This window comes from Amblyomma maculatum, chromosome 6 (assembly GCF_055883805.1).
Source record: "Amblyomma maculatum isolate TAMU_Amacu chromosome 6, ASM5588380v1, whole genome shotgun sequence".
Lineage (NCBI taxonomy): Eukaryota > Metazoa > Arthropoda > Arachnida > Ixodida > Ixodidae > Amblyomma > Amblyomma maculatum.
In genome coordinates this window covers 137,034,793-137,061,888 of record NC_139349.1, presented here as the reverse complement: position 1 = coordinate 137,061,888, position 27,096 = coordinate 137,034,793, and the positions used below count along the sequence as shown (strand labels likewise).

At 44.1% G+C, this 27,096-nt stretch overlaps 1 protein-coding gene across 2 annotated transcripts in view; it reads left to right on the top strand.

Annotated features, from left to right (window-relative positions):
* The window catches only part of LOC146186847 (uncharacterized), a 77,040-nt gene extending 52,777 nt beyond the window's left edge, over nucleotides 1-24,263 (top strand). The window contains exons 17-22 of one of the 2 annotated variants that reach the window (XM_084607471.1): nucleotides 3,981-4,083; nucleotides 5,768-5,899; nucleotides 6,448-6,534; nucleotides 11,782-11,880; nucleotides 12,492-12,547; nucleotides 14,789-24,263. In XM_084607471.1, coding sequence (XP_084463597.1) covers nucleotides 3,981-4,083; nucleotides 5,768-5,899; nucleotides 6,448-6,534; nucleotides 11,782-11,880; nucleotides 12,492-12,522 — 452 coding nt within the window. In that variant the 3' untranslated portion in view covers nucleotides 12,523-12,547; nucleotides 14,789-24,263. The remainder of the gene's footprint in view (nucleotides 1-3,980; nucleotides 4,084-5,767; nucleotides 5,900-6,447; nucleotides 6,535-11,781; nucleotides 11,881-12,491; nucleotides 12,548-14,788) is intronic. The other variant, XM_084607470.1, reaches the window with a different exon arrangement.
* The last annotated feature ends 2,833 nt before the right edge of the window (nucleotides 24,264-27,096 follow it).

The window sequence follows — 27,096 nt, the reverse complement described above, 5'->3', positions numbered from 1 at the left end:
GGTGCTGTATGCTGTTTATTAGGTGATTTCATGCCCTCCAACAGAAAGCAAATAGGGAGGGGCATGTGCAATAGTTAGGTAAAAAATGGTGGTCACTTTTGGCTGGGCCCAGTTTAAACGTGATAACTTTCGAAATAAGGTGCCAAAACCACCCAGACAACCTTGAACATTGCAAGAACACATTCGCATAGGTGCAGATAATTTTTTACGTAGCTGCATGACAAAATGATAAGGCTGTGTGCTGCCTCCAATGAAAGATGAGCATGAAGTTACCCTTGTAATACAGGTGCCTCAGGTGAGGAATATGCTTTATCAGGTGAAATACTCCACAAGGCCTGATTGTTTATGCTCAAAATTTTGTACTACTTCCATTATGCTGTGAACAGTTTTAATAATTTTATATTTATCTTTGTAATTTTCGCTCTAGTTCACTGTCCAGAAATTTTGTATTGCATTGCATTTTGCTAAAATTTTTGATATTTTTGGTATGGTATGATTGATGTAATCCAACTCCTGTCCGTGATGCTTCGCCCATTAGGGGTATGGAAAATAAAGAATTCTGTAAAACAGAGGCATGGGAAAGAATAAAGTTTAAAGCCAGTATGAGATGCCATTAAGAGCCATGAAGAAACAAAACACTGTAATGCCTACTCATTCATGCATATAGTAGTAGTAGTAGTAGTAATGCACTTTATTCAGGACAAATTAAGTGTCCAACAGGTCGGCTGCCTGTTGTACCTAGGCTAGTTGGTCCTTCGGTGAAGAAGATTCCAACCAGGCACGCCAGGATACAGGTAGGGGGTAGGGATAGCGTGAGGATTGTATGGCGGCAGGACAGAGGAAAAAACTGTTCAAGATTCGCGTAGATGGAGGGGCAGTTAGGGCACGAGGGGTCAGCGCGCATGTGACAAATGGAGTGGGGCGCTGGGGTAATGAGGGCATTTGATTGAATTTTACGGAGGACTCTGGTTTGGGGGAGAGGGCTGGGTGGGGCGCAGTAAGACGGGCAAAACCTTCCATTAGCTGCGAATAGTGCTCTTTCAGGGTGTGTTCTAGAGCGTATGCCTCGTCACTTGTCGGTAGGCTGACCCAGGGGATCACCGGAGCCCTTTTATGAAAATCGCGGGCGATCTGATTACACAGCTTATTTCCGGCGATTCCTCAATGACCAGGGATCCACTTTAGAATGACAGTGGCTGGGCGTAAGGCGAAGAGGGCCTCATCGAGACTGTCTCGTAGGTCAACAGGTATTGTGCAGTTGTGGATGAATGGAAGAGTATTTTGCGAGTCCGTGTATATAATGTTGTTTGTGGAGGGCATTTGCACAAACGTCTAAGCGGCGTGTACGATGGGCGTGATTTCAAGTGTGGTTGAGCTGGGAGGGCTGCTAAAAGGTCCACACGTGTGGCATATGGGGTCAGGAAGATGCGAGGAATGGATGAAATATGCGCTGGGGCCAGTATCTGAAAGGCGTGAGGCATCTGTGTACGCCACCGTATAAGTGGTGAGAGGAGGGTTCTAGTGGGTAGCTTGGGCCTGTTGACGACCGTCATGGAGCCCCGGCTGCATGTGCCGAGGGATGGGCGCAATGCGGATGTTAGAAGGGAGTGCATGACCGGGTATGTATATGGAAGCTGATTTCCTGTTGTGCCCTAAAGCTGCCAAAACAGTGTTAGTGCATATCATTGCTGGGGATGTGCATTGACCTTCCTGTTTGAATGATAAGCTGGCCTCAAGTCAACCAAATTTGGCTCAGGCATAGTGGAGAGCTGCCTGGATTGTGACTAAACTATTTGGGACAATGAAAGCCACTCCTAGTTGCAAAGAACTGATATGCTCATGCATAACACAAGTATAGAACTTTGACTGATTGACTGGTTACTGCCTGGTGCGAGGCAGAGCATTAAAACTGGGGAATAACTTGTAGCGTAAATATAACTGTGTAATTATCCAAACACAATATGTGTTTTCCTGTTTTATTAATGTAGTTCACCTTATGTACGTTTACTTGTTCCCGGAAAGAAATTGGAATGTTTGTCATTTAGGCCAGTCATGTGCTCAGATGTGGTGTTTGTAATTTTTTTTTTCATTTGTGTGAGTACTTCCATTTTACCACATTGGACTGTACTGTGTATCTCATGCCACGATGGACTTCATGGCAGGGGTGAATGGAAAAGGGATTGGTGAAAGGACAAAAGTGAATGTTCATTTACTGGCACAGTCGTGTAGTATACAAACCCGAATATGACGAACTCGGATAGAGCGAATTATGTTTTATATCGAACACTCGAATTTCCGCTAGCATTATGCATATAAAATGTATTTTTTTATAACGAACTACACATCGGATATAGCGAACTCAGCGCGCGCGATCGGTCGCCAAACGCCCGCCAACGGGCGGGCCTTTGTGCCGGCTCCGAGTTCTCTCCGGGCAGCCCACGCTGCCGGGCCGCAATACTTCTAGCGCATGCCGTTGTCAGATGGGAGGGGGATTGGCGACTGCTCCGTTCCCCAAGGTCTCACACGGCGCATACGTCATCACGCGCCCGCTAGGGTGCTTCTGCTGCTTCTGCGCCGATGCCACGCTTCCGTAAAACGCAGGAGGGGCTCTCTACAGCAGCTTCCACGAGGGACCCTCCTGTACGCATGCGCGGCCGTCGCCCGGAATAGCGTGAGTAGCCTTTAAAATCCGCGCCATCGGCCAGCCTCTCTTTGCAGCGCTCCTATTCGGCAGCTGCCTACCATGTGATCAAAGACGTTCGAGCAGCTCCGGACCTATTGCGCTTCGAGAAAGAAGCAACACCGGCCAGAACTGGTTTCAAGTTTGGGCGAAGGGAAGGCAGCCTCCGAACAACGAACGCGTCAGTGGCGAACTTTCCCGCATCCTCGGAGCTTTCTTTGTTCGCGTTTTCAAGTCGTGCTGCTGCTATCCTCACGATTCCGGACGTGCCTACGTTGCTGCTGGCTTGCGGTTTTGCAGCCCCTCGATCAGGGGATCATCCGCGCTTTCAAGCTGGGCTACAGGAAACACGTCGTTGAGCGGCTGTTGGTGAAATTGCGGGTTAACGACGAGCTCAAGATTAATTTGCTGGCCGCAATAGAAATGATTAACCGTGCCTGGCAAGACGTGACGCAATCCACAATCCGCAACTGCTTCCACCATGCTGGACTATGTCGAGAGGATGCAGAAGCTGCTAGTGAAGCGCGCACTGTGCAAGATGACAGCGATGTTGCCACGCTGTGGGAAGAACTCGCTGATGTTCCGAACGCTGTGCCCGAAGAAGTTGCCCTGGAGGATTTTCTCACTGTTGACGACAACGTAGTCGTGACAGCGAGCCCGTTGGACTCGGAAATTGTTGCCGACATGCTGGCATCTGGTGCGAACGAGGAGACCGAGGAGCCGCCGCCGGAGGACGATCGCCCTCGCCCGACGTTGCACGAAGCCCTCACTGCTACCGATCTGCTGCGCCGATACTGCTCCGGAATACAGGGAAGCGAACTGGAGTTTGTGGAAATGATGTCGCGTGTGGAAAGTGTGATTCTCGCTGATGGAGTTAAATGCAGTGTTCAGGCGAAGATCACTGCCTACTGCAAATAAGTGAGCATTTATCCGCAATAAATTTCTTTTGTAGATTCATGGTGAGTGGCACGGTTTTTCTTTAGTTAGTGCGTTTTCGCTGCGCTGTCTGGACATCGTGTATAACGAATTTGGTACTGAAGTTCGTTATAAACGGGTTTGGTTATAGCGAAATACTTTATATAGCGAACAAATTGCGTTGAATTACGCAGTTCATTATAACCGGGTTTGACTGTATAGCGAGGCCTCCACTTGCAGTTGTTTCTTTTTCTTAGTTTTACCATTGTGCGATTGCCTGTCTTTTTTTCTGTTGTTGTCTCTGGCCTGTGATCGAAATTAAACATCCTGGAGTGAAACTTGAATGAGTGAAACACGATTCCCTCCTTCCGTCTGTCCTTGGCAGGCTACTTTGGAGAGGATCGCCAGGCCATCATTGTATTCAGTGCATGCCATCTGCCCGACCGCTGCAGAAGAGATTACGACTACGTCATGGATAATCTGTTCCTGTGAGTCTTCACTGATACCTTTGGTGTCAGTGACTAGTGTGCAGATGATTGCATTCCTGGGACTGCTATGTAAAGAACGGTAAAGTGGGTTTAATTAGATTCCTGTATAGCAGTATAAATGTCTGTGGGAGATTTTCTTATTACTTTTATGTGGCTCTATTTGTACATTTATGTTTCAGGTTACCTTGTGGATCCCATTGAATCTATACGAAAAGTAGCAGTGTATCCCATAGGCAAAAACAGGACAAGTGCAGAAATACTGGGTGTATGTTACCAGATAATCATTGCTGTATGTCATGGCTTATATAGGAGGCGCACATTTTAGTAAGGGGGCTGCTTCTGCTATCATGATGCATTCAACAATTCCATTGCTGTCGTCTTCTTTTTGACTCTAGTGGCTTAGAATTGATCCTCTTCAACATTCACTGCGTGCTGCCTAGGAAAGAACAAAACTGATGTTTAGGGATATATGCAACTGCAAATGCATGCTAACAATTATGTATTGCTGACTTAGGCAGCAAAGGGGTGACCTAGTAATTTATCACTGAGCATTTGGACTCTCAGCTTGACAGCGGTGTGTACAGTGTGTGGTATACCATGAGAATGAAGCCAGTTAATCTTTCGTCAGCTAACTATTACTTTCACTAGACCAGTTTTAGAGTATGCTAACACATTTTGGTTTCCTCACTCAGTGACTAATGTAATGAAACTAGAAAAGTCACGGCATAAATCATTGCAATTTATTCATGACAAATTTAGGTGCATTGATTCTCCGACCAACCTTGCTGTTATATCGGGTTTAGCTAGGCTACCATCCAGACTGCATCAAGCACGATTCAATTTATTTCAGTTCTTTCACAGCTACTGCAACATAAGCCTACTTATTATTATTATTATTATTTACGCATGCAGTCGTACGTCATTAATGTCGACACTTCGATTTTGGAATAGGGGTGTACGAATATTTGAAATTTCGAAAAACTGATATTCAGAATTTTCGAATAGTCGAAAATTGCTAAATACACTGGAAATGTTCGAATTCACCTCAGTTTGAATGCATTGAAAAGGTTCCCCTTCATAACATGGCCCCTTCTCTTATTCTTATTTTCTGCTCATGATCAGATAATGGAATCTCCTTGATGTTTAAATCATTACTGCAGACTCGGCTCACACCTCCTTTACATATCCAAGCGCTTCGCAACACTTCAGTGGGTTGTTTATCCTGAAGTGAATTTATTTTTATTCTTGTTTCCGTTTGCTGTTACATTGATGGCTTTGTCATTGTGATACTACACCCAACTCCTAAATATGTAATGCTTGTTATTAGTTTTTTTTACTATGTATTTTAGCCTACTTGTTCTTTTGCATTCATCTTTGTTTGACCTTTTAATGTGCAGTCCGTGGGTGCACTATTTGAACTTGCCTTTTCTTTTTCTAATTTTGCTTGGCAATATTGAAAATAAGTGAATATAAGCATTCTGCACCTAGTGAGAGAGTGCGAGTCCTTTCTCTGTTCCTGTACATGATGTAAATTTGCAGAGTTAAACCAGTGTGCCATATTATTTCGGCGCTTGCATTTGTGTGCTCAGCTGCCATCACTACACAATTCACCTGTACAGTTCTGCTATCCTGAAACGTTAAATATGATTGCTCACCCATTTCTCCATCCTTTGCTTCATTTCAGATACGTTCTGTCAACATTGGACCAACTAGTGGCTGACAGCTACGTCTTAATTTACCTCCATGGTGCCACTGAACGTAGCAAGATGCCCAGCTTTGGATGGCTCAAGCGATGTTACCAGATGATAGACAGAAGGTGAACAGTCGTGCTCTTCTTTTCTCTTCCGAAGCTCTGTTGTATTGGGAGGAGTACATTTATTGTGCATGGAGAAGTCTGGGCAGAACATCATAAACAAGGAAGCCGTGTAAGTGTATAACTGTGTTTGTGTTCGTACGCGTTGGAATCGGAACTCGAACTTCCTTTTCCGGCCATTGCACTGCTCTTTGGTCCGCAGTTTGGTTACAGTTGCTTGTATTTGTACGGTAACAATGGTAGTGACATTATAGTGCTTAAAAAATTATTTGTTTCAGGATCCTCCATTTGGGATGGGGAGCGAAAGGTTTGCTTCTTTGGTTTTGTGGCATACTCGGAGGGGGAAGGGCAAGTAGAGGATCCTGCAGTCCACCTGTGGCTTTAGCATGTCTAATACTGTACTAACGAGCAAGGCAAAATTTTTAAAGTTATAGAAGATTAGATTTATGTCTTCTTTAGTACAGACATGGTGGGACCTTGTAAATTATTAATGGGGAATCACGATTCGCCAGGGGACATTCTGGTCATGAGGTGTGCTTTGTTTGCTGCAGGTTACGAAAGAACCTCAAGGGGCTTTATCTGGTGCATCCCACATTTTGGCTGAAGACCATCGTCATCATGACAAGGCCTTTCATCAGGTTAGCCGGGGAAGCCCTTTCCTTGTGCAACACTTTTCACAGCCAGACGCACATATCAGTAGTCATCATTTATCGTGTAAGGCTGCATTATAAGTCAACTCATATTAAATACAGTAAAACCCCGTTAATACGTAGTTGGCGGGGACACGGCAAAAGTATGTACTATCCGGCAGTACACCTTAACCGATTACAACAAAATTGCCATTACTCCCCCTCCAAAAGTGAAGAAAAAAACCAGGCACTGCAAATTTCCCGTGAATACACATACGTGCACTTTATTCCCGTCCTGCCGACCAGAAGTCCGACCAGAAGTCGGTCATTTTCAGTTGCCGCCGTGGCAGTTGTGCGGCGACAACAGCCGTCTCAAGATCAGCGAAACCGCGCGCAAGCTTCTCCATAAGGCCCATCTTCTCAGCGAACGCTCTCATAACAGTTAATGTCTGAGCAGCTTCCGTCTCGGTAGGGTCTGAATCTGCTCTTTCCAAGTCATCGCCACTGTCATCCTCGATATCCTCATCACTTTGGGGAGGGGCATAGTGCCGCCCGTTCACACACACACTCACACAACAACCGCTTTGCAAAGCACCACAGCGGAATACAAACTATGCGATCACCGGTTCCATAAAGGAAAATCAATACAAACGATTCGATCACCGGTTGCGCACCACATTCACAAAGCAAAAAAAAGAAGATAGACTATGTCGCAACTGCACGCCTGCACGCGTAGCGCGAAGTCACATGGGCGGGTTGGGGTGACTGTGATAGTTACTGCGATAAGGCTGCCAACGATATCAAAGCGGCCAACAATTCCCGAGCTGCCTATTGACATGGACATCACCGCGGCAAACAGCGGTCGTTGGAACGCGGTCAAAATAACCGTGTACTTTCTCTAGAATACTTTCTAGTACACTATAATTGTATAACTGGCAGTCCGAACGTCCATAACACTTTTTGGAAAGGTGAAAACGTTTTGCGTCACAGCACAGCGTTGGCCGAACTGCAACGAAAAGTGCGTATTAACATGTAGGCACTTCACAAGCCACTACGCTTTAAGCGGTCAACCAATACATAGGTTTCAATAGTGGCTCAGCCAAGGAACCTTCACAACTACGCTTTAACTGCAACTACTTGGTAAGCGGGTACATATTAACGAGGTTTCACTGTATAAGCTAATCCCTTAACTTGCAGCCCTTGGTTTAAGGAAAAAAATTAGGGGTGTGTGAATATCGAATATGAATCGAATACGAATATCAGAAAAAAGAGCCTTCGAATATATAATCAAATCGAATATCTATAGCAGACTGTGTTCATCTTGTTTATTTCAGAACTCTCATGGTATTTGCAAATATAATATTAAACTATAATTGACAGAAGTGTATACCCTAGTGAAGAACCCAGAATAGAGTTTATACAGGATTCCATGTGCCAGTGTTTTTTTTTTGTACAGGAAGGACCTGCATGAAACCGGGTGGAGCTGCTAAATCACTGCTAATACAGTAATTGATCATTAATTGAGCTTCAAGGGACCAGAAAAAAACGTCCGAATTAGCTGAAAGCTCAAATTATCTAATGGGCCTAGAGCTTCCCTTTTGTGAAGAGGGCCTCTCTGAAAGTGAACGAAAAAGAAAGCACTTGACGAAACCAGGGAAAAAAAGGGGGGTCGTTCTTATGTTGGTTTCGTCTCAAATGCTGATATCCATTTTAAAAATGCAAATATCCATTCACCAGGTAAAATTACTGTGATGCAAATGTTTTTTGGTAGCGCACTGATCACAAAACGGCCCCATCGCATTTTGAGGATGCATCACTGCACAGCCCATGCGGTAAGGCATTTCGGTGAAGCGCGCAATGCGGGGGAGGTTGCGGTGAATCCGGAAATTTTTAATGTATTCAGTAATTTTCGTATATCCAGAACCTTCAAATATCAGTTTTTCGAAAGCAAATCGAATAACAAACATATTCGATTCGTATTCAAAATCTCGAATATTCACGCACTCCTAAAAGAATGCGACTCCAAGTATAGATCTGCATTTACCCCTCCCTAAAACACACACACACACACACACACACACACACACGCACGCACGCACGCACACACACACACACACACACACACACACTTATCTGTGTAGAAAACATGAAAGACAGCATGGTCTCAAGCATCTAGGCTTGAGAAAAGCCTCAAACACCACCGTAAATAAACCAAGGCTACTGACTTGGCAGCTTAAATATTTTGTGAATCCAGCCTGTGAGCGCAATATAAGACAGCACTCTAGGCAACAGAGGCAATGTGCACCATGAACCAGCCGAAGCGGGTGCCTGTGTCTCTTTTTAGATAAAAATGAAGATTGTAGGGTTTTTATGTGGTTAAATCGAATTGTAAACTGAAAGCTGTTTAGCTTGGTTTAGTTGTTTTGAGCCAGTACCTTTCTTTATGCAGTGCATACATTCTCATAAAACCTGATTGCTTAAAAATGTTGGAAATTACAGGTGTGCGAATATCGAAATTTTCGAATATGAATCGAATACGAATATGGGAAAAAAAGGCCTTCGAATATTGAATATCTGATAATTGAAAAAGAAATGAATACTAAAAAACATCAACCACTGTTAGACCTGTTTGTTGTTGGCTTACTATACTTGCAAGCAAAATTAAACAAGAATTGCATAGCAGTGTATACAATAAAACCTGGATATACCGACCCCGGATAATTCCAATTATGGTTTATATCAAACTCACTGAATATCCCCGTGAAAATCCCATGTAAAAGTATAGGAAAACTGCGTCATATATTGAACTCAGTTTCACCGGTCGTTCGATATATCGAACTCCACACCACGCACGAAAGGCGCGCCTTCCCTAAAGATGATCGCATCACCCTCGGCCGTTTGCCGCGTGACGTTTTTAAGCCACGCACGGAAGGAATGAGAGGGAACAGTTCGGCGACGGCTGGTCTAAGGCAGCGCCACGGCCTTTCCCCAAAGACGCACATATTTGCGGTGATCGTTGGCAACGCACCAGCATGTGACACTTGCAAGCCATATGCATGAAGGAACGAGAGGGAACTAGTTTGGCAACGGCTGGTACGGAGCAGACGCAGCCAATGCAGCAAATGAGCTGTGAATGCGACTACCGAAACGGAGGGACGCACCACCGACTAAAGACTGTTTCATGTTGCAAGCGAAAACGCTCGTGTTTTCTTTCGTGGGGACGCTGTTCCAACATGTTGGATATTTTTTGTTCTGTCGCTGCCGCTCGTCGCTCAGTTCGCTCAATCGCTTGCATGTGAACCGGGCTTAATGCTTTCTTTTTTTTAATTCTTGGGGGCAAAAGTGGAGAGTGGGTTCATTATGCGAGTGGGTTGATTATGCAACCAATATGGTATCATTTTGCATGATCGGAAGTGGCATCTCGAGCCGATTTCTGTGTATGGAATTTTTGATATATTGAACTATTTCGTGATCCCCTTCGAGTTCGATACTCCAGTATAAATTTTGCAGAGGATTTTCTACACCTGCTTTCTTTTGTACAGGAAGGATGTGTATGAAAACGCATGGAGCTGTCATATCGTTGCTGAATACGGTAAACTCTCAATAGTTCTGGCCCCCCCCCAAGAGACCAGAAAAAATGTCTAAATTAACTGAAAGCTCGAATCATCGAATGGGCCTGAAGAAGCTGCCGAAAACCGTTTGTATCACAGTAATTTTATCTGATGAACGCATGTATGATAGATGTCTGCATTTGATATGAAACTGAAGTAAGAGCGAAGTAAGTGCTTCACTTTGTGCTCACTGTCGGGAAAGCCCTCTGCACAAAAAAGGTCTTCAGTCTTCACAAAAAGGCCCCGTCACGTTTTGAGGAGGCTTCACTGCGCAGCCCATAGGTTGAAGCATTGTGGTGAAGCGTGCAATGTGAAGAAGCTGCGGTGAACCCGAAAATGTTCGGTGTATTTGGAAATTTTCTAATGTTCAGAAATTTCTAATTAGATTTTCAAATATGAATAAAAATCAAATAAACATTTAATTTGTATTTGAAATTTCGAATATTCGCTCACCTCTGTTGGAAACCTATCGGTGCAATCTATGCAGCATTGATGAATTTACGTGGTTCAAGTTCCCATCAAAGGATGGGGACACCATGCTGCACGTTGGTTCAAAGCACACTGTTGTTATGCTAGGCTCACAAGGACAAATCATGGTCAGGCTTCAGAAAGTGCCCAGCTTTTGCATCTTTGCTTGTGAAGGAGAGCCTTTACTTTAAAATAGATAGATGTGCTTCCCACTTCCATACACCTCTTTATTGTCTGCTAGCTGTCCGAGCGCAGCCAACACAAAATTGTCCTGAGGAGTCTGAATGTCTGCACGGGCAGCAGGTAAAAGCCCAGCCAAAGAAAAACTAATGCGTTCTAGTAACAACTGCAAGTAGCTGGTGCGATCCAAGAATACACAGATGTCTGGCAATCTGCGGGCAGACCATGGGTGGTCAGAGGTGGATAATTGAAGTGGCTCAACATGCAAAATACAAAAAGTTCAGCGGTGTTCTAGGCAGAGTCCACTTTCATGCCCTGCACATGCGATGCTGGCAGATGCTTTGCTGCTCCACTCTGTCAGCTCTCAGAGATGTGGCCGCGCGCGCGTACACAGTGCAGAAACTACCTTTCTCCTCCTCTCCTTGCCGGTGCGCGCATCGACTAGGATGCCGCTACCCTCCTCCTCTTCTCTGTAGTGAGCTTAGCGGTGGAACACCTGTGGAACGGCGCAGCTGGTTGCCATGATAATACTGCATGCGCAGTAATGGCCTCTGCCCGGCTCTGTGAAAAAGTTTTCTACTAGCCTAGTGTAGCTTTCACTACAAAATGACTGTGGCAGTGACGATAGCAGGACAAGCGCAGGGCAACAGTGTGCCCTTCAATTTATCAAATATTTTGTTTATAGGAGTTCGATACACGTTCAGCAGTGCTAGGGGATTGTCAAGGGGAGTGTTCAGTTTATCAGGAAGTGTCTGCAGCTGTACCTCCAAGTAAAAGCTTTGAAAAGGAAAAAAGAAAGGAAAGGTAGTGCATGTCAGGGAATCCTTCAGAATACAGCTACAGAAAGAAGAATTCACAAGAAATACGCAATCAGTGTGAGGTACGAAATAAAACAAAGGCACAAAACCTGTAAACACAAGATGTAAAAAAAGGGAAGAAAGCTTGTAAAAATTCTCGTGTGTACTATATGCTGCCCCAATTCTTTGGACATTTCCAGCTCAAAGTTCAGCAGGAAGCTTCAGTTTGTGTACAACCTGGAGGAACTGTCTTGCTTGGTGCCGCTAGATCATGTGATCATCCCCGACAAAGTGAAGCAGTGAGTAAAGCTTGGGCCTGAAATGGCCAGTTCATGCTCGCAGCATTTGTATATTTTAATTGCATGGCGTCTCGCTCGTAGCATTGCCATATACTAAGCCCTTTTAATCATTGCACGCTTGTATTATATGAACTTGTGCACTCAGCTAGCGCTTCTTGCTTTGTGGTAAAATCCGCAGCGCTTTCATTCATGTCATTGCGATGCTTCGTTCCGGCAAGTAGCACAGTTACTCTTTTTTATGGCCACCGAATGAAGCCACTATTCCTGGAAGTTCAGTGGTTTCAAAAACCCAGCTCGGGAGAACACTGCAGTGCATGTCCACCATTTACTTTCTTACCGAATCATGCAGTGCAGCTCTGCTCATTTGCTGCAAAGAAATTTTAATTATAATCCATGACAGATTCTGTTCACTGTGACACCTGACACCAAACATAGGCAAGTGGCTGTAAAAGAGTGCTTCACAGTAAACATGAACAGAATCGGGACATGCTTAGTGCTACCGCATTGATGTGCAGCTCTTTGCTTAAGTAGTGCCATTTGCTTGACAAGTGCTAACTTGTGTTCTCTTTCTTTTTGCTGTGACTAACTGCATCATCCCTAACACCCGAAAGATTTGATGCTGAGCGCATCCTTGAAGGATAGGAGAGCTTCACTTCTCTTCATTGAGGTAATGCTCTTTACTACTACTGGCCACTACTTAGTAAGCTTCCTTGTTACGTGTTATACCTGAATGCCATTTCAGTGTCTTTTCGTTTTTTTGTTTTGTTTGTGGTGCTGATTTTGTTCTGCATTACCAATCAGTCATTCAGACCAGTTTAAAACTCATATTTTGAACCAGTTGTTTGCGCTCCCCCAAGATGTGCGAAGCAGCGAGTTGCACATGATCTGGATAACGAGCTTCATTTATCAAAATGCTCTACATTATACAAACGTAGGGAAAATTTTTTAAGCCATGCAGTTGGGCTTTATAAGCATTCGCAGCAAAGTCTTCTAATTTTCTGTGGGACTTGAAAGAGCACCTATTTCACATTGATGCGATTTACAAGGCTGATGATATGTGACATGCCATGAAAAATAAGCTTTAAGCAGACCCCTTTAGTGTGTATACAGTAAAATCTCATCAGTTCAGCCTCAAGGGACCAGAGGAAATGTTTGAAAGCTCGAATTATTCAATGCGCCTGAAAAAAATCTGCCAAAAACTGTATTCATCACTGTAATGTTATCTAACGAACGCCTGCATCATGGTTGTCTGCAGTTGAGGGGAAACCCAAGTGAGAACGACATTTTTTCCAGCTTCAGCAAGGGCTTTGCTTTCCGCACACTGTCGGGAATGCTGAAGCAGTGCTCCAAAATTGTGAAAGCTTCCGCTACCATTTTCGCAGCACAACACAGTAACACAAAATGACCCTGTCGCATTTTGGGGATGCTCCCCCATATAGTCCATTGTAGCATTGCAATGAAATTGCATGCGACCAGCACACAGTTTCAGTATACAAGAAGCAGCATGTGAATGCATGTGAGGGGTATGTGCGTATGCATTAAGACAGTGTGACATTATTGAAAAAAGAAAACTAAGAGCAACGACTCGCCAAACAGTATTCGAAACGGCGCAATTGGTCGAGCCCGATCGCAGTGGTGGGAATGTGTCAAGTTAGGAAAGCGAAATCGGAACTATGCGACTGAGTTTTGTTTTGGAAATGGTGAACTTCCAGTCATAGTCGTGCCTGCCATAGCATGCACTAACGAGTACAGCAGTTTTCATGCAATTCAGGTTCCGCGAGATCTATTTCAGGGATCACTGGCTGCGGGGTTCGTACCTCGATGTGCGATCCCCCGTCCGAATTAACTGGAGTGAGCCCGCCCATGTGTGAATTAACGAATGTCCAACACCGTAGACTTACACGGGTATCGACCAGGACCGTGCTTTTAGTTTGAATTATCCGAACTTCTGAATTAACGCAGGTCCAGTTGAGATTTTACTGTACCAGATGCACAGGTAAATGTAACCAAGCTTTTCAATAAGACTCAGAGTTCTAGTCCCAGTGAAAACAACTGATGCAAGCACTGTGGCCTAGTGTACAATATTTCTGTTCCTTCTCCGAAGACTAGCTACCTAGATTTTTTTTTTTATTATTGACTTCAGTGCAGAAGTTGGATTGTCTTATCGAACAGCAAACTGAAGTGTTTGCACAAAGGTACTGTTTACGCAACTTATTTACTGCCCTTACAAGAAAGTTACCATGTGATGAGCAGCTGGCACACTGTTCATGGAAGGATGCCTTAGGAAGAGCACTTCAGAGAAATGGGGATTTTGTTTTGTGAGACACGTCTTGACACACTGAAGCAGCATCACTGTGAACATGGGAGCATTTTAACTGTGCGAGTTATTTTTAAGAAGCTAGTTAAAAATCTGCTGCTATACATACACGGTAGGCTGGTGCAAACATTTAATTCGGCTGTTTTCCGAGATGGTTTACAGCTTCTGAATTACTCTTTGCTGGAAGTCAGTATATGAAAAGTTAGAAATCTTATTTAGTAATTAACCTTGGAGCTTGAAAAAAATACTGTCGTCTAGGCTGGGACATGCAGCATTTAACAGCACACTGTTGGTTTCATTAGACTGGTACACTCCGTTTTTTTTTTTTTTTTAACTTTGTTACCTTTGGCCGAGACATCCGGTTTTGGCAGAGAGGCCCATTGTTTTTCTATCACTTGACCTTTTTAGTATTTCATTTTAAAGAATGATAGAACCTGCAGTTTAACATTTAAACTAAATTCAAATGAACATATCTTAGAGGCTGTGCCTGAAATTATTGGGAGCAATGAGAAGCAAGCTATTTATATTCAGATGATTACAATTACAGAGTGGACTGTGCTTGGCACTGAATGCAAACTGAAATGTTTTCAGGCTGGAATTTGAGAACATGATCAGAGAGAAGAAGCGAAAGCTGGGCAACCGAAAGGTCCTGCCCGGACCAAACGTGGTTGCAGATGATGTATCCTGATTATTCTGCAGTGTGCTGCTCGTCACCCCTATTGCGGCTGTCGTTTCGGAAACTGTCACTGATGACCAGCTTTTAGCCTTTCAGTAGGCAAGCTCCAGGTATTTATATCGTCGTGTGTACACAGCTGGAGCAAGGCATGGCTTTTTATTTTTTTTGAACTTTTGGAATAGAGAAGGTGTGCCTGAGTTATGACTCGGTTATGCCATGGCTTAGGCATGATTGTATTTATACGTTGTATGTGGAAACGAATTTTACTTTCGACGAGTGTTTTGTTTGGACTTGCCGTCGACGCGTGTGGATATATATACCTTTTTTTATTATTTGTACAGGAAGTCACCTTGCAAAAGTTGTGTGAGCCTTCGCAGATCAGACTTTTATCCCCCCCCCCCTTTTTTTTTGCATAAAAAACTGTGCAGTCATTGACTCTTGTTCAAGTAGGTCACAGGGGTAGAGATCTGCAGGTGTAAAAAAAGGAGGCTGGAGAGTTTGTTTTTCCTTTGTAGAAATGTTTATAATGCGATGCTTTTATTGAACATATCATTGCTGTTTATGTGTGCATTTTGAAACAGCACTGTAAGAAAAAGTTTTTGCAAAGTGCATCTTGTGACACTGGTTGGTACACGATTTTTTAAATAATTATTCACAGAGCAGCAGACGGAGGCAAGGAAGGAAAATAATGCACACAGAGGTGCGCACAAGTATTCAAAATTTTTCAGATGCTGAATGTACTGTCTTTCAATTAAGTTCGCTGAATGAATTAAATAGTGAGGGTTCAAAATTGCTTGAAAGGAATCGAGCATGTTCTCTAATTTTTTAATACCTTTAGAATAAATTACCACAAAGTTCAAATAAGTCACAGCATAGGTTTCTTGTGTACCTGTTTTAAAAATGGGCTTCAATTCTGAACCATCAGGTGTTGCGATCGGTCTGTGCAAGATAGCAGGTTAAGCTTTGAGACATGGTACATTTTAGTCCCTGTGATCATAATGCTCATACGTCGAAATTTCCGGAGTCCTCCACTACGGCGTCTCTCATAGCCTGAGTGGCTTTGGGATGTTAAACCCCCAAAACCAACCAAAACCAACCATAATGCTCATACATGAACACCGAGTGTGGGCAGCATGGCAGGGATTGAGCAGATTCAGCAAACCCAGCTTCGATGTATGATCTCACAGGCCTGTGCTCATACATTGTTCTTGTTCCCTGTTGTCTACTGGGAAGTGATGCTGGATTTGCAGTCATCGTGAACAGCGGACGATAATTTTCTTATGCATAACCTTGTTCATCGCAGAGTTAAGGTAGTACTGACTTCATGTTGCCAGCTACTTAGTAGAGATATTGTTGCTTTTTTTTATTTGGTTTGTAGGAATTAACGTTCCAAACTGACTCTTGCTTCTTTTGACATGCATAGCTATAATGCTAAAACTAATGGCTCTGTGCCACAGCGCCACAAGTGGTTTGTTCTGTCGCACAGTCAGTGGTTCTGTACAAACGTTAGCATAGGTAACAAATATTCATTAAAACATTCAGCACATAATTGATTCTCTTTACTCATTATTCGTTTCATATTCGGTTCAGTTTCAAAGAAGTACTATTTGTGCCCTTCTTCACACGAGTGCTGACTTCCAACTTATTTTGGCATGATCAATTCTTATATACCATGCAGACAATGGTTCTTATTGATATTGTAGCCCAATGTGATTGTTTATTCTCAGGTACATTGAATGGCTAGGGGGTTGTGGCCCCAAACATGTAAATTTTGCAATGAGCAGTCTTCATTCTCGTCCTTGTTCTCTATTTTAAGGGTATTGCCCAGAATCAAAAAGACTTTTTTGCTAAAATTTTGTAGCAGGAAACCTTTCCCTTCCATCAGACCTGTGTGGCTGACTCCAAAAATAGCTTTACTTAGCCGATCAACTACTATCGACCGCATAAAATAGCTATTACAATGACACGAAGAAAGAAACATGCCTCATTACTCTGAATCTCAGATGAAATTTTCTTCTTGGGGGTTTTAAAGCTTTCAGATGTGTTTATGATTCTGTTGTTTTTTATGCTAGAAAAAAGTATTTCGAGCTTGTCTTATTGAAGGTTTTCATCATTTGTTTAAGTTGCTTTGGTCTTATAACTTTGACTTGTGAGCAATTGAAGGAAGGTTCACTGCAGCTCCTCGTCCTGATTAACTTTTTGTGTGGTCATGCTTGTTATACTTATGAAGGGAGATCTAAGAAGCCACATTTTTTCCTTCAACTATACTGTATGCCCTGAACTTATTAAGAGGACTGCCTACAATATCAGCATTGCAGTGAACTCATGCTCACATCATTTACTGTATATCATCAGACTGAATATTACCGTGAAGTAAGGTACCTTGTTTTAAATCGGATTTCAGTTGTTGAATTCATTTGAAAGTTTCATATAGATTGATGAGAAGTGAGTGGTATAGAAACAAAAGTAGCAGTAATCAAATGAAAAAACGTAATACGTAATACAGTCGAACCTCGCTATAAGAACACTGATATAGTCAATTATCGGATAAAACGAACTAAAATCAGTTTCATTGATCTATGGTTTATTTCTATGGGAGTCGTTTTTGTATAATGAAAGAAAATTTTCAAAATTTGACGCTAGATAGGTTATAACGAAGCAGTTTTTTGCATTAAAATGACAACAAATGCGTAAAGGAGCCGGAAAAAGCATCAAGAAACGCAATTTTTCAATCAGTCTAATTGCTCGCTGCAGAAGTGTTTTAAATCGCACGCGCGTTCGCGTGCCGCGTCATTTACCGCCAATGGCTTATGGCCTCCGAGGGCACACCCCCGCATGCAGTGATTTCGGAAGTTATGAACGGCCATGGCCGAACTCGAGTGGCGCTGCTGAAGTGTGGTTAAATCGCCCGTGCGTTCACACACCGCGTCATCTAGCGACAGCGACAAAAATAGCGCCAACGGCCCATGGCCTCCGAGATCACACCTCCGCACACGGTGATCTCTGAGGTCATGAATGGCCATTCACGGCCGGGCTTTAGCGTCGTCGCTGCCGCCACTGCTCCTTGAGTCCGGCCATGCAACGGCTGATAGGCATGTGTCCGGCATGTCATCACCATTGCCTCGTCATGGTGAGAGTCCCTGCCGTGCCTCTGCCACTGCAGCCAACCCATGCGCCCGACCCGTGCTCGTGCGCTACACTCCCCGAGTCGGTTGGCTCCGTCCAACACCATCTGAACTAAAGACCTTTGCGCTCTTCCGTGACGTCATCGCACTACGACGTACGCGGAAGCGGCATGCTGCTGCGCGCTTATTCTTGTTTCACTAGAGTCGTGGTTGTTGCTGCATGCGAAAACATTCTTTGAGGTTTTAAGCTCCGTTGTTCAATACGTAACTTTTCATTCAGCTCCAATATCGCAAGTAAACGTCTGAATATTCATGCAGCGGATTTTCTGAAGAAGATTAAAGTTTCAGGAAACAGCACATAATCTAAACGAGTTTATGAAAAGCCAAAAGCACTGCTTTTATTGTGCCAGTGTTAGTATAATGCTACGGATATAAACATAGCTTCAGAAAGTCAGCTCTATAAACACTGGAACATTTTTAGTCTCTGTACTCATTTCGCAAACAAATGGCGAAAGTTTCGCTCTGATGTCATAGCACTCAAAACATGTAGCTCCAAGTTCAGCAGAGGACTTTGTTTTTGGTCTCTAGAATGGATTTTAACTCAATACGTAAACTGTATCGAGTATGAAAGTATTATTAAAATATGCAAGTGTCTAGGAAAGATTTGACGAATGTAACAGAAAATAAAAATCAAAATTATCCATGCTTCAAAGTGTTAATTTTACACTTTTGAGTGATCTTGGATTGCACAGGCCGATCGCTTCTTGCCTTGCAATAGTTTTTTAGCAGAATGTTGGTTTGCTGGAAAGAAGGGATAATTTTTCCGACAAGAAGGTCAAAGCATCCTGTCGCACCTCGCCTTATGAACAAGTCATTTGTTACTTTAACTGATTTTCTGATAGCTGGAGCATCATCAACACCGAGATTTAGAAACAGTATGCACTCGGGATAGGAAATAACTTTCCAAAATTCTGAAACCTGGATGCGTGGATGAGTGGAAGACCGCTTAACAGAGCCTGAACACTGTCAATTCTGTTGCTGTGTTCATCCTGTCGGTGTGTCTCAATGGACTGGTTGATGGCTTCTTGTATTGCAGCTGCTTCAAGACACGCCTTCTTGTGATCTTGGGTCTCTCGAGAGGTACTTGTAGCTGGACCAGAAAGATACGCTGGGCAGTTTGGGAGTATGCTTGGTACTGCATCAGGTGGAAGTCGTACCAGTTTCAGCTTAACTTCAATCTCTTTTCCTGTCTTCACATCCGTGTAACTTGTTTTGTCGAGCATGTCCGCAGGCTTAAAGTGACGCTCGCAGACCTAGAATGTGAAATGAGACATTAGGACGATGCAGTACCTGAAGCTAAAAAAAAAAAAAAAAAAACCCTGCAGCTCTAAGTTTTAAGGTTCTAATGATAGCAATTTTGTTTAAAGTCTGCGCGCACTAACTATCAGTAATGCTGTGTCTTTAAGCCGCATTCACGGAGTATGAAATAAGGTTCGCACTATAGCTATGCAAACTTTCTTTTTAAGGTAAGTATCGTGTACACATAATCTCAGAGTATCTAGGTAATATGTAGCGTTAATGATGCAAAGAAGCTGTCGACAACAACTAGTAAAGAGGAATATTGGCCTTACCACTAATTCCTTTCCTGGTGTGAAATCCCCGCTATGGATGTCTTTTATCCACTGAGCCTTTCTCACTAAGTCCGATGGGAAGGGGAAGACTCTCACTGTATCCCCACCATTATAGTTTCCACGGCACCGTGGTACACACCAATGTCCAGGCATTCTCAAAAAGTGCACACTTGATGCAAACACTGTAGCATCAGCGCAGACCTGTCACCGCCACTCATACAGTGCTTATTTCTAAAACAACAAAACTTTTGCGACACACGTTGCACGAAGGCAGAATCTCGCACTGCAGTTGAAGCATGAACTGTGAAGAAGTCGAACAAGCAACTGGTGTTTACTGCACTGCGGATGCATTTGGCAATCGAGCAATGCGTCAGAAATTACTTAATTGGGAGAAATCTCATGCACAAAGCAGGTCCAACGTTTCAAAATGTGCGTTTAGCCCAAACGTAACCCCTTTTACAAAAAAATATTTACTTTAGCAGTCAGACAGCAATAAAGGCGTTGACGCGCGTCTACCAAACTTCGATACTTCGGCTTGCTCGAATTCGCGCATGCTCAGCTGTGCCACAGTCGCGACAACCGGTTCTGACTTGTTTCGGCAGGATCGGGACACCTCTCGAACCCCTCGCACCCGCCTCCCGTATATGTTCTGAGACGGGAGACGACAAAAGAGCTCCATCGTAGAGTGATGACATAGGCGCGAGGAAGAGGAGGATATGGAGAGGCCTTAGTCTAGGTGATGTTACTTTGTCGCGCAAATTGTGCGCGGGGTTAACGTCTCTTCTTAGTGCATTTGGCAATCGAGCAATGCGTCAGAAATTACTTAATTGGGAGAAATCTCATGCACAAAGCAGGTCCAACGTTTCAAAATGTGCGTTTAGCACAAACGTAACCCCTTTTACAAAAAAATATTTACTTTAGCAGTCAGACAGCAATAAAGGCGTTGACGCGCGTCTACCAAACTTCGATACTTCGGCTTGCTCGAATTCGCGCATGCTCAGCTGTGCCACAGTTGCGACAACCGGTTCTGACTTGTTTCGGCAGGATCGGGACACCTCTCGAACCCCTCGCACCCGCCTCCCGTATATGTTCTGAGACGGGAGACGACAAAAGAGCTCCATCGTAGAGTGATGACATAGGCGCGAGGAAGAGGAGGATATGGAGAGGCCTTAGTCTAGGTGATGTTACTTTGTCACGCAAATTGTGCGCGGGGTTAACGTCTCTTCTTAGTATTCATTTTTGCCCTCCAATGTGGAACGAAAGGCGAGATTTCATGCTTATACCAAGCTTTTAATTAATAAAAATTGTACATTTTCGCACCTTTGTGCTGTTCATATAAGTGCGCATTTTGTTTCATTTTGTTTGAAAACTTATTTACAGAAATATGGATGCGCACTTTTATAACGAATATCGGATATAATGAACAAATTTTCGCGCCCCGTGCTACTTCATTATAACCAGGTTCGAATGTATTGCCGAGGCTCTCTTTTTGCATACCGCTTCACACAATCTAAGGACATCAAGTGGATGTGCTTATAAGACCCGTTTATGCCTTTCCAAAAGTAACAGATTAACAGTTTATTGTAGTACGAAGCACGAAAGCCAGCTTACCCAGTGGTCTGTTTTATTCTGACGTTATGCACCAGACAAATAGGTCAATACTTAAACAGGGGTCTAAGAAGCACTTACAACCTCCCGCAAGCCACTTCAGTTCATCTGTTTTCAGTTCATCTGTCTGTGGAGCAGCAGTTACAAGCTCATTTTGACAAAAGTGTGAAGCGCAAAAAGGACGGATGTGAGAGAGGCACAGGCCAAAGCGCTAACTTGCAACTAAATTTTATTTGTTGCATGGAATACAGAAGAAAGCGCACCAAAAAAATAGGAATACGAAGAGACGCATCACTCCACTCTTTTAGCGCGCTTTCTTCTGTATATATGCTTCCGTGCTCCAAATAAAATTCAGTTGCAAGTTAGCACTTTGTCCTGTGTCTCTCTCAGCCCTGTCCTTTTTGTGCTTAGGCTTTGCCAAAATGAGCAAGCTCTACCAACTAGTCCAAAAAACAGCTTGCTGAGTTACAGCTACTTTTGAGCCATGACTACGTTCCACTTCCCATCAATTGCGTGCCACTTTTCGAAGAGTCATTATTGAAACAAACAGTTGATGTGCTCTGTCAAAAATTGACCAATGCAGAAACCAGCAAGATCTGCTTGCTGTCGCTGCTGCTTGCAGGTTATATTGCTTTTCCTTGGGCCACGCAGGAGGCATGGTGCGACCTTGCATCATGCATAAGTGACTACACATTCTTGCCATACAAAAGTGTTCTGCCGCTAATTATGATGTCATATGCGGTGTTGTGTGCAATGTGACATGGCTTTATGGACGACACTGCTCTACTGCTGAGATACACTTGGAACAGGTCTTGGTAACAGGAGCAATAGGGGTACCCTAATTCAAGGGTTAATAAGACTAAAACGTCACACAAACAGGAAAAACCTGCATCCAGATTTTTATCATTAGGAAGTTTGGAAGAGAGAATATGTCCTACGTAGTTGGCAGGTGTGTGACTATGTGATTTCCATTTGAATGTCCATCTCTGTGGTAAGCAGATATAATCTCTGCACCGCATGAGTTGAAAGTTGACGCTCCTGTGCATGTTTTTTACTTCCCCACCTCTGTCTGCTTCTCTGTAAATACATTTTGGAAGTTCTCATTGTTCAGAAAGCATATTGTGAGGTTTGTCTCATTGCCTTGTCATCGCAGTTTTTGTAAGTGTCGATAATTAAGTCTTGATCAGCCTAGGTGGAACTGGTTATTGTGGAATTTGTTCAGTTCAGGCTGGAGTTGTCCCTGGCTTGCAGATATTAGCGTTGTTACACTGTGTTAAGCTCAGCTGGTGCAGGTGCTGGTGTTGTGTTTGCAGACAAGTGTTGCTGTTATGAGAGCTATTTGTTTCCAGTTACAATGTTGCAAAGTTTATAGAATAGTTGACTGTTAGACCCAAAGCCATTTGCACCCAGTATTTTTGAGGCACCGGCACACCATGCAGCACATGCAGCTGCTTCTTTTGCCTGTTGCTGTCTACAAGTTCCTCTGCTCCCTCTGACCGGAATGGCAGCAAGTGTATTACAGGCCCACAAGTACTGCACCTGTAGTTACATGCCGTTTGTATTGTAGCCGACTTCCTATTTTCCGTTCACAGTAGCGCGGTTGAGATAGTCAAGGTACAGACATATATTTTGTATGCATTGTTGCACGTAATGAGGGCAGCTGTTGAAGATAGCACCACCATTTGTTTACTTGCATCCACAAGCATTCTTGTGGTGAGGAATGTGTTCAAAATGTGCATACCCTGTTCAAATGTTGTGATTTCAAAGCTTGGAAATCCAGTGGGAATTTCTGACAGTTTTTTCAGTAGAGCTAAGTTCTTGGCTATTCTTTGAAGCTGCTAGCCTGAATCATAATTGAAACTGGAAATTGTCTCGGGTGTTACTGTGCTCTCTTTAAACACGTAACTGGATCTCCGGTTATATGGGCAAGCAGCTACTATGTACTTACCTTCAGCACAATGTAGTGCATGGTGTATCATGTTGCAGGCAATGAGCAAAGTGCGCATGCATGACTGTCCACAATATGTCTGAAGATACAAAGCTTTGCCCATACCTTTTAACGTCAATGACGAAAAAAAGTGAGGAGTGCTCAGTAGCGGTGGAATACAGCGCTCTGCACTGCTCTATTTGAAATAAATATGGTCTCAGTACTTAAGCCAGCAAAGATGTGATCAAACTTCAGACTAGTTGTTTGGAGACTGTCTCCTGTACCCAGAAAGTGTAACTACCTGGTAACAATAAAAAACTTATTGAGTGCTTATGGATTTGGTTTGTCAATTGAGTGTATTCAAAAATGCAAAATGGTGTGTTAAATATGCTGCTTGGGAAAAAAGTATAGAAAGTTTTACTGGCAGTGAAAGTTTTGCTTGTCACCCAAACATATTGAGAGCTCTTACTGAAAATGTAAGTTAAAAATTGCCCCTCACATTATAATTGAATCATGCATAGCTCTTGTGATGGCTGGATAAAATAGCTTCAGGACTGTAAATTGTTAGCATTTTTTTAGATGTTCTGGATATGGACATATTTCATTTTGGAAGCATCATTAACTATATTGTTCTATGTTTCAACCTTTTGGTAATGTGCCGAGCAATGCTTGCGAGAAAATTGCCAGATCTCTGCATCATGCGGAAAAGTTGGAGTTTGTGTTGATTTAACTGGCTGTTCCGAGCATTTGTCGTCTTCTTAGCTCATGCTAAGACGTGCTTAAAAGTTCCGTACCGCGTGCTAAATTTTCTTACGTCTTTTTCCTGTCACCGCAACATGTCACTAGACTGCAGCATCTTTGAGTGCTCCTCAAAAGGACAGTGCAGCTTTGACCATACTTACTAGGCAACGTAGGTGAGAAACAGCTTTCAACAGGACTAAACCCGAGCCTCTATCAGCTGTGCCATGTCCAGTATTTGGGACAAATGTTCTATTGCCAAGCCTTGCAAGGCTATAGGGTACTCTAATGCTCTGAATGAAGCTTTGATGAAATTTTTTAACTTCTAAAGTGCCACACAAGAGAGGCGTATGTAGTTTGAAAAACGTTGGTATAAAGCAGGGACTAGTTGCACCGTCCACACACATTAGCTTTAGGTCCGTTTTATTTCACTGCTCCTGCACCAGAAGGAATGCAGCACTTTTGAATTTCTTTTGCCAGAGCACGCCCATTGCATTTACAAGTTTGTTTTGCAAAAGTATGCTAGCTAGGAAGCATGAGGTATTGGCTAGCTTGCGTGCAGGTTAAGGTGATTCCTCTAGACACCATGCTGAAGTTCAGTGGAGTTAAATGGTGCCCATGCTTATGACTGTGAAGATCTTACCATACTCTTAATAAAGGAGTTTCAGTTTTTTTTTAAAGGAGGGTGGTGGTGTAAATTTTGTTGGCCATTAAGAATGAGGCATTCACATTCAATTGTAGACTTGTGTTCAAGTAAAGACCAGTGGCGAGCATTGCAGCAGATATTTGTTAATTGTCGGTATGTAATACATGCAATCACTTTTCTCTGTCAGTGTTTCAGAATGAACGGCAAGGTGTCGAACCAGAATTCTTTTGTGTTCAATTCGGACTCTAGTTCACGCCTTTTGGGTTCGGTTCCAGAAACTCATGCAGTTCAATCTGGTTTGACCCTGCCCAACCGGGTTCAAGCGAAGTCAGGCAAAAAAATTGGGGTGCTTTTTTTGCTCCACTTATTAAATGCTGAGCTCTTTTCAAAACTGAGAAATTCATATAATAATCTATTGTTGTTGTCAAATGTGACGCGGTACAGTTGATTGCACGGACCACAGTAAAATGCTTATATTAAATGACCACAATTGTGATTGTTTCCATTTGTACATAACCAACTAAAGTCACGTGCCAAAACAAAGCAATGCTTCCTGCTATACTTTTCAGGTGTTTGAAATTTAACATCAACATTATTCTTTTCATTTTAGCTTGATCTGATAGTGTTGCATTATGGGGCCGTTTCTTATAAATACCTGAATTATGCAAGACAGGTATTACACGAATAATTAGTACTATAGTTTTGGATGTTGGGTGACGAAAACAATGCAGTCCTTACAAGGATGACTAGCAAATTCAAACAAAATAAAAATGACTACCAAGACCTGGCACCTGCCACCATGCATTACTCATGTGTTTCTGTTGCTAAGGCCCTTTCATTGTGGTTTATTAATTTTCCCTGAAATTAAAATAAATATGCACTTGAGCACTTTGACAAGCTAATCGGGTTTTTAAGTTAAGCCTGTGTCCAGTACTGCACTGTTCACAGCCGGTACAGCAGGAGTTAGGCCATATACCACAGGGTGCATGCGTGTATACACTGCGGCGTGGTTTCGATAAAATTTTCTGATAAAAGTAAGGTGGGCAGCTAAGCTGCGCGAGGAGCGAGGGACGTCACACAGAGAACAGCTGGGAGAGCCGCGTCGGAGCTGCCGCCGATTCCTCCGCTGCGCAGGTGACTCGGGTGCCGCCGCCGCTCCAGCGGCGCATGCGCCAGGAGGGAGTGACGTCACATGGTGCACAGCTAGCGCGCCGTTATAGTGCCTAGAATATATAGCGCCGTGGTCACCGCCGACTCCGCGGAGCGGTGACTCAGGTGCCGCCGCGTTCGTCGCAGATGTTGCTTCCGCAATTCTCGGGATGGCAATTGGTGAAACCACAGCCAATTTTTAAGGCGAAACCCTTTAATGGCTCATGCTGTCGTGGACAGTGTGTCCCGCTTTTGCGGCGTTCTGATTGGCCGAGGCGGGATGCGTTCTTGCCATGTGCAATGCCACACTTGAACGCGCTCCAAGGAATGCCATGCGACAGGAGCGATGGTGTATCGTCCAGCTAAAACTTGCCAGAGAAAGAAACCAATTATGTTTCACTGCAACGAACGCCGACAAGAGGCTAAAGATGAAAGGCAAATTATAGGATAGGAAGGATAGGTTTTCGCCATTCTAAGACCCTCTAATTTTTTTCCCTCTGATTAACGCGATAGCTTTGAAGGCCCCGTTCACCGAAAATTCGGCGCCGCTGACGTGAGCGAAAAATCAACCATGGCGCTGCCAGGCAGTACCTGGTAAAGCCCCTCGATAATTTGAAAATAGCGACACTCTCCTCCACTCAGGCGTCTTCCTCCTCGAATATCGCCCGCCGGCTCCGCGCGCTGCACACTGCACGCTGTTTGGGGCAGCGCTCGTTCGCCGCTGGCACACGCGCGCTGTTTGCGCTTTTTCCACACTCTGTTATTGAAAGTTCCTGGCCCTACGGGGCTGGGACGGTAGGTCAACGCCGCTTGTGGCGGGGGGCTAGCCAGCCACCGAATTTTTATCTGTTGTAGGCCGTCATTGCACCCGCCACCGCTTAGGTGGTGGACGACGGCTGTTGCGGCGCGCGTCTTTCTCTTCCTCTTCTTTTAGAGCGCAGCTCTGGCGCCCGTTCCTGGGTTTCGCGTCGGCGTCGGCCTTGTAACCAGCTCCACTCCCCTTTCATCCCCCCAGTTCGAGCCGGCGCTTCGGCAACCGGAGCCTCGCCGGAAGAGGAGGGGGGGGGGGTACACGCAGAGGCGAACGATGGTGGCAGGAGTGCGCGCAGCAACCGGAGAACACGAGGAAAAGAAGGGGGGGGGGGGGGGGTCGCCGGAGGCAGCGCTATAGCAGCGACTGACTGATGCCGCTGCCGCCGCTAGCGAGTCAAGACAACGTGACTGCGTAGAACACCTGCGCCATGCAGAAAGAGGGAGGGGGTTACCCCCTATTTCTGCGTGGCGGCAAGGGTGCTCCAGTTGCCGAAACGCCGGCTCGCTATCAGCAGATCACGGTGCGTGCATCCCATTCTCGCCAGCGGCGTCAGTCGCTGCTGTCTGTTCGTCGCGTTCTTATGGG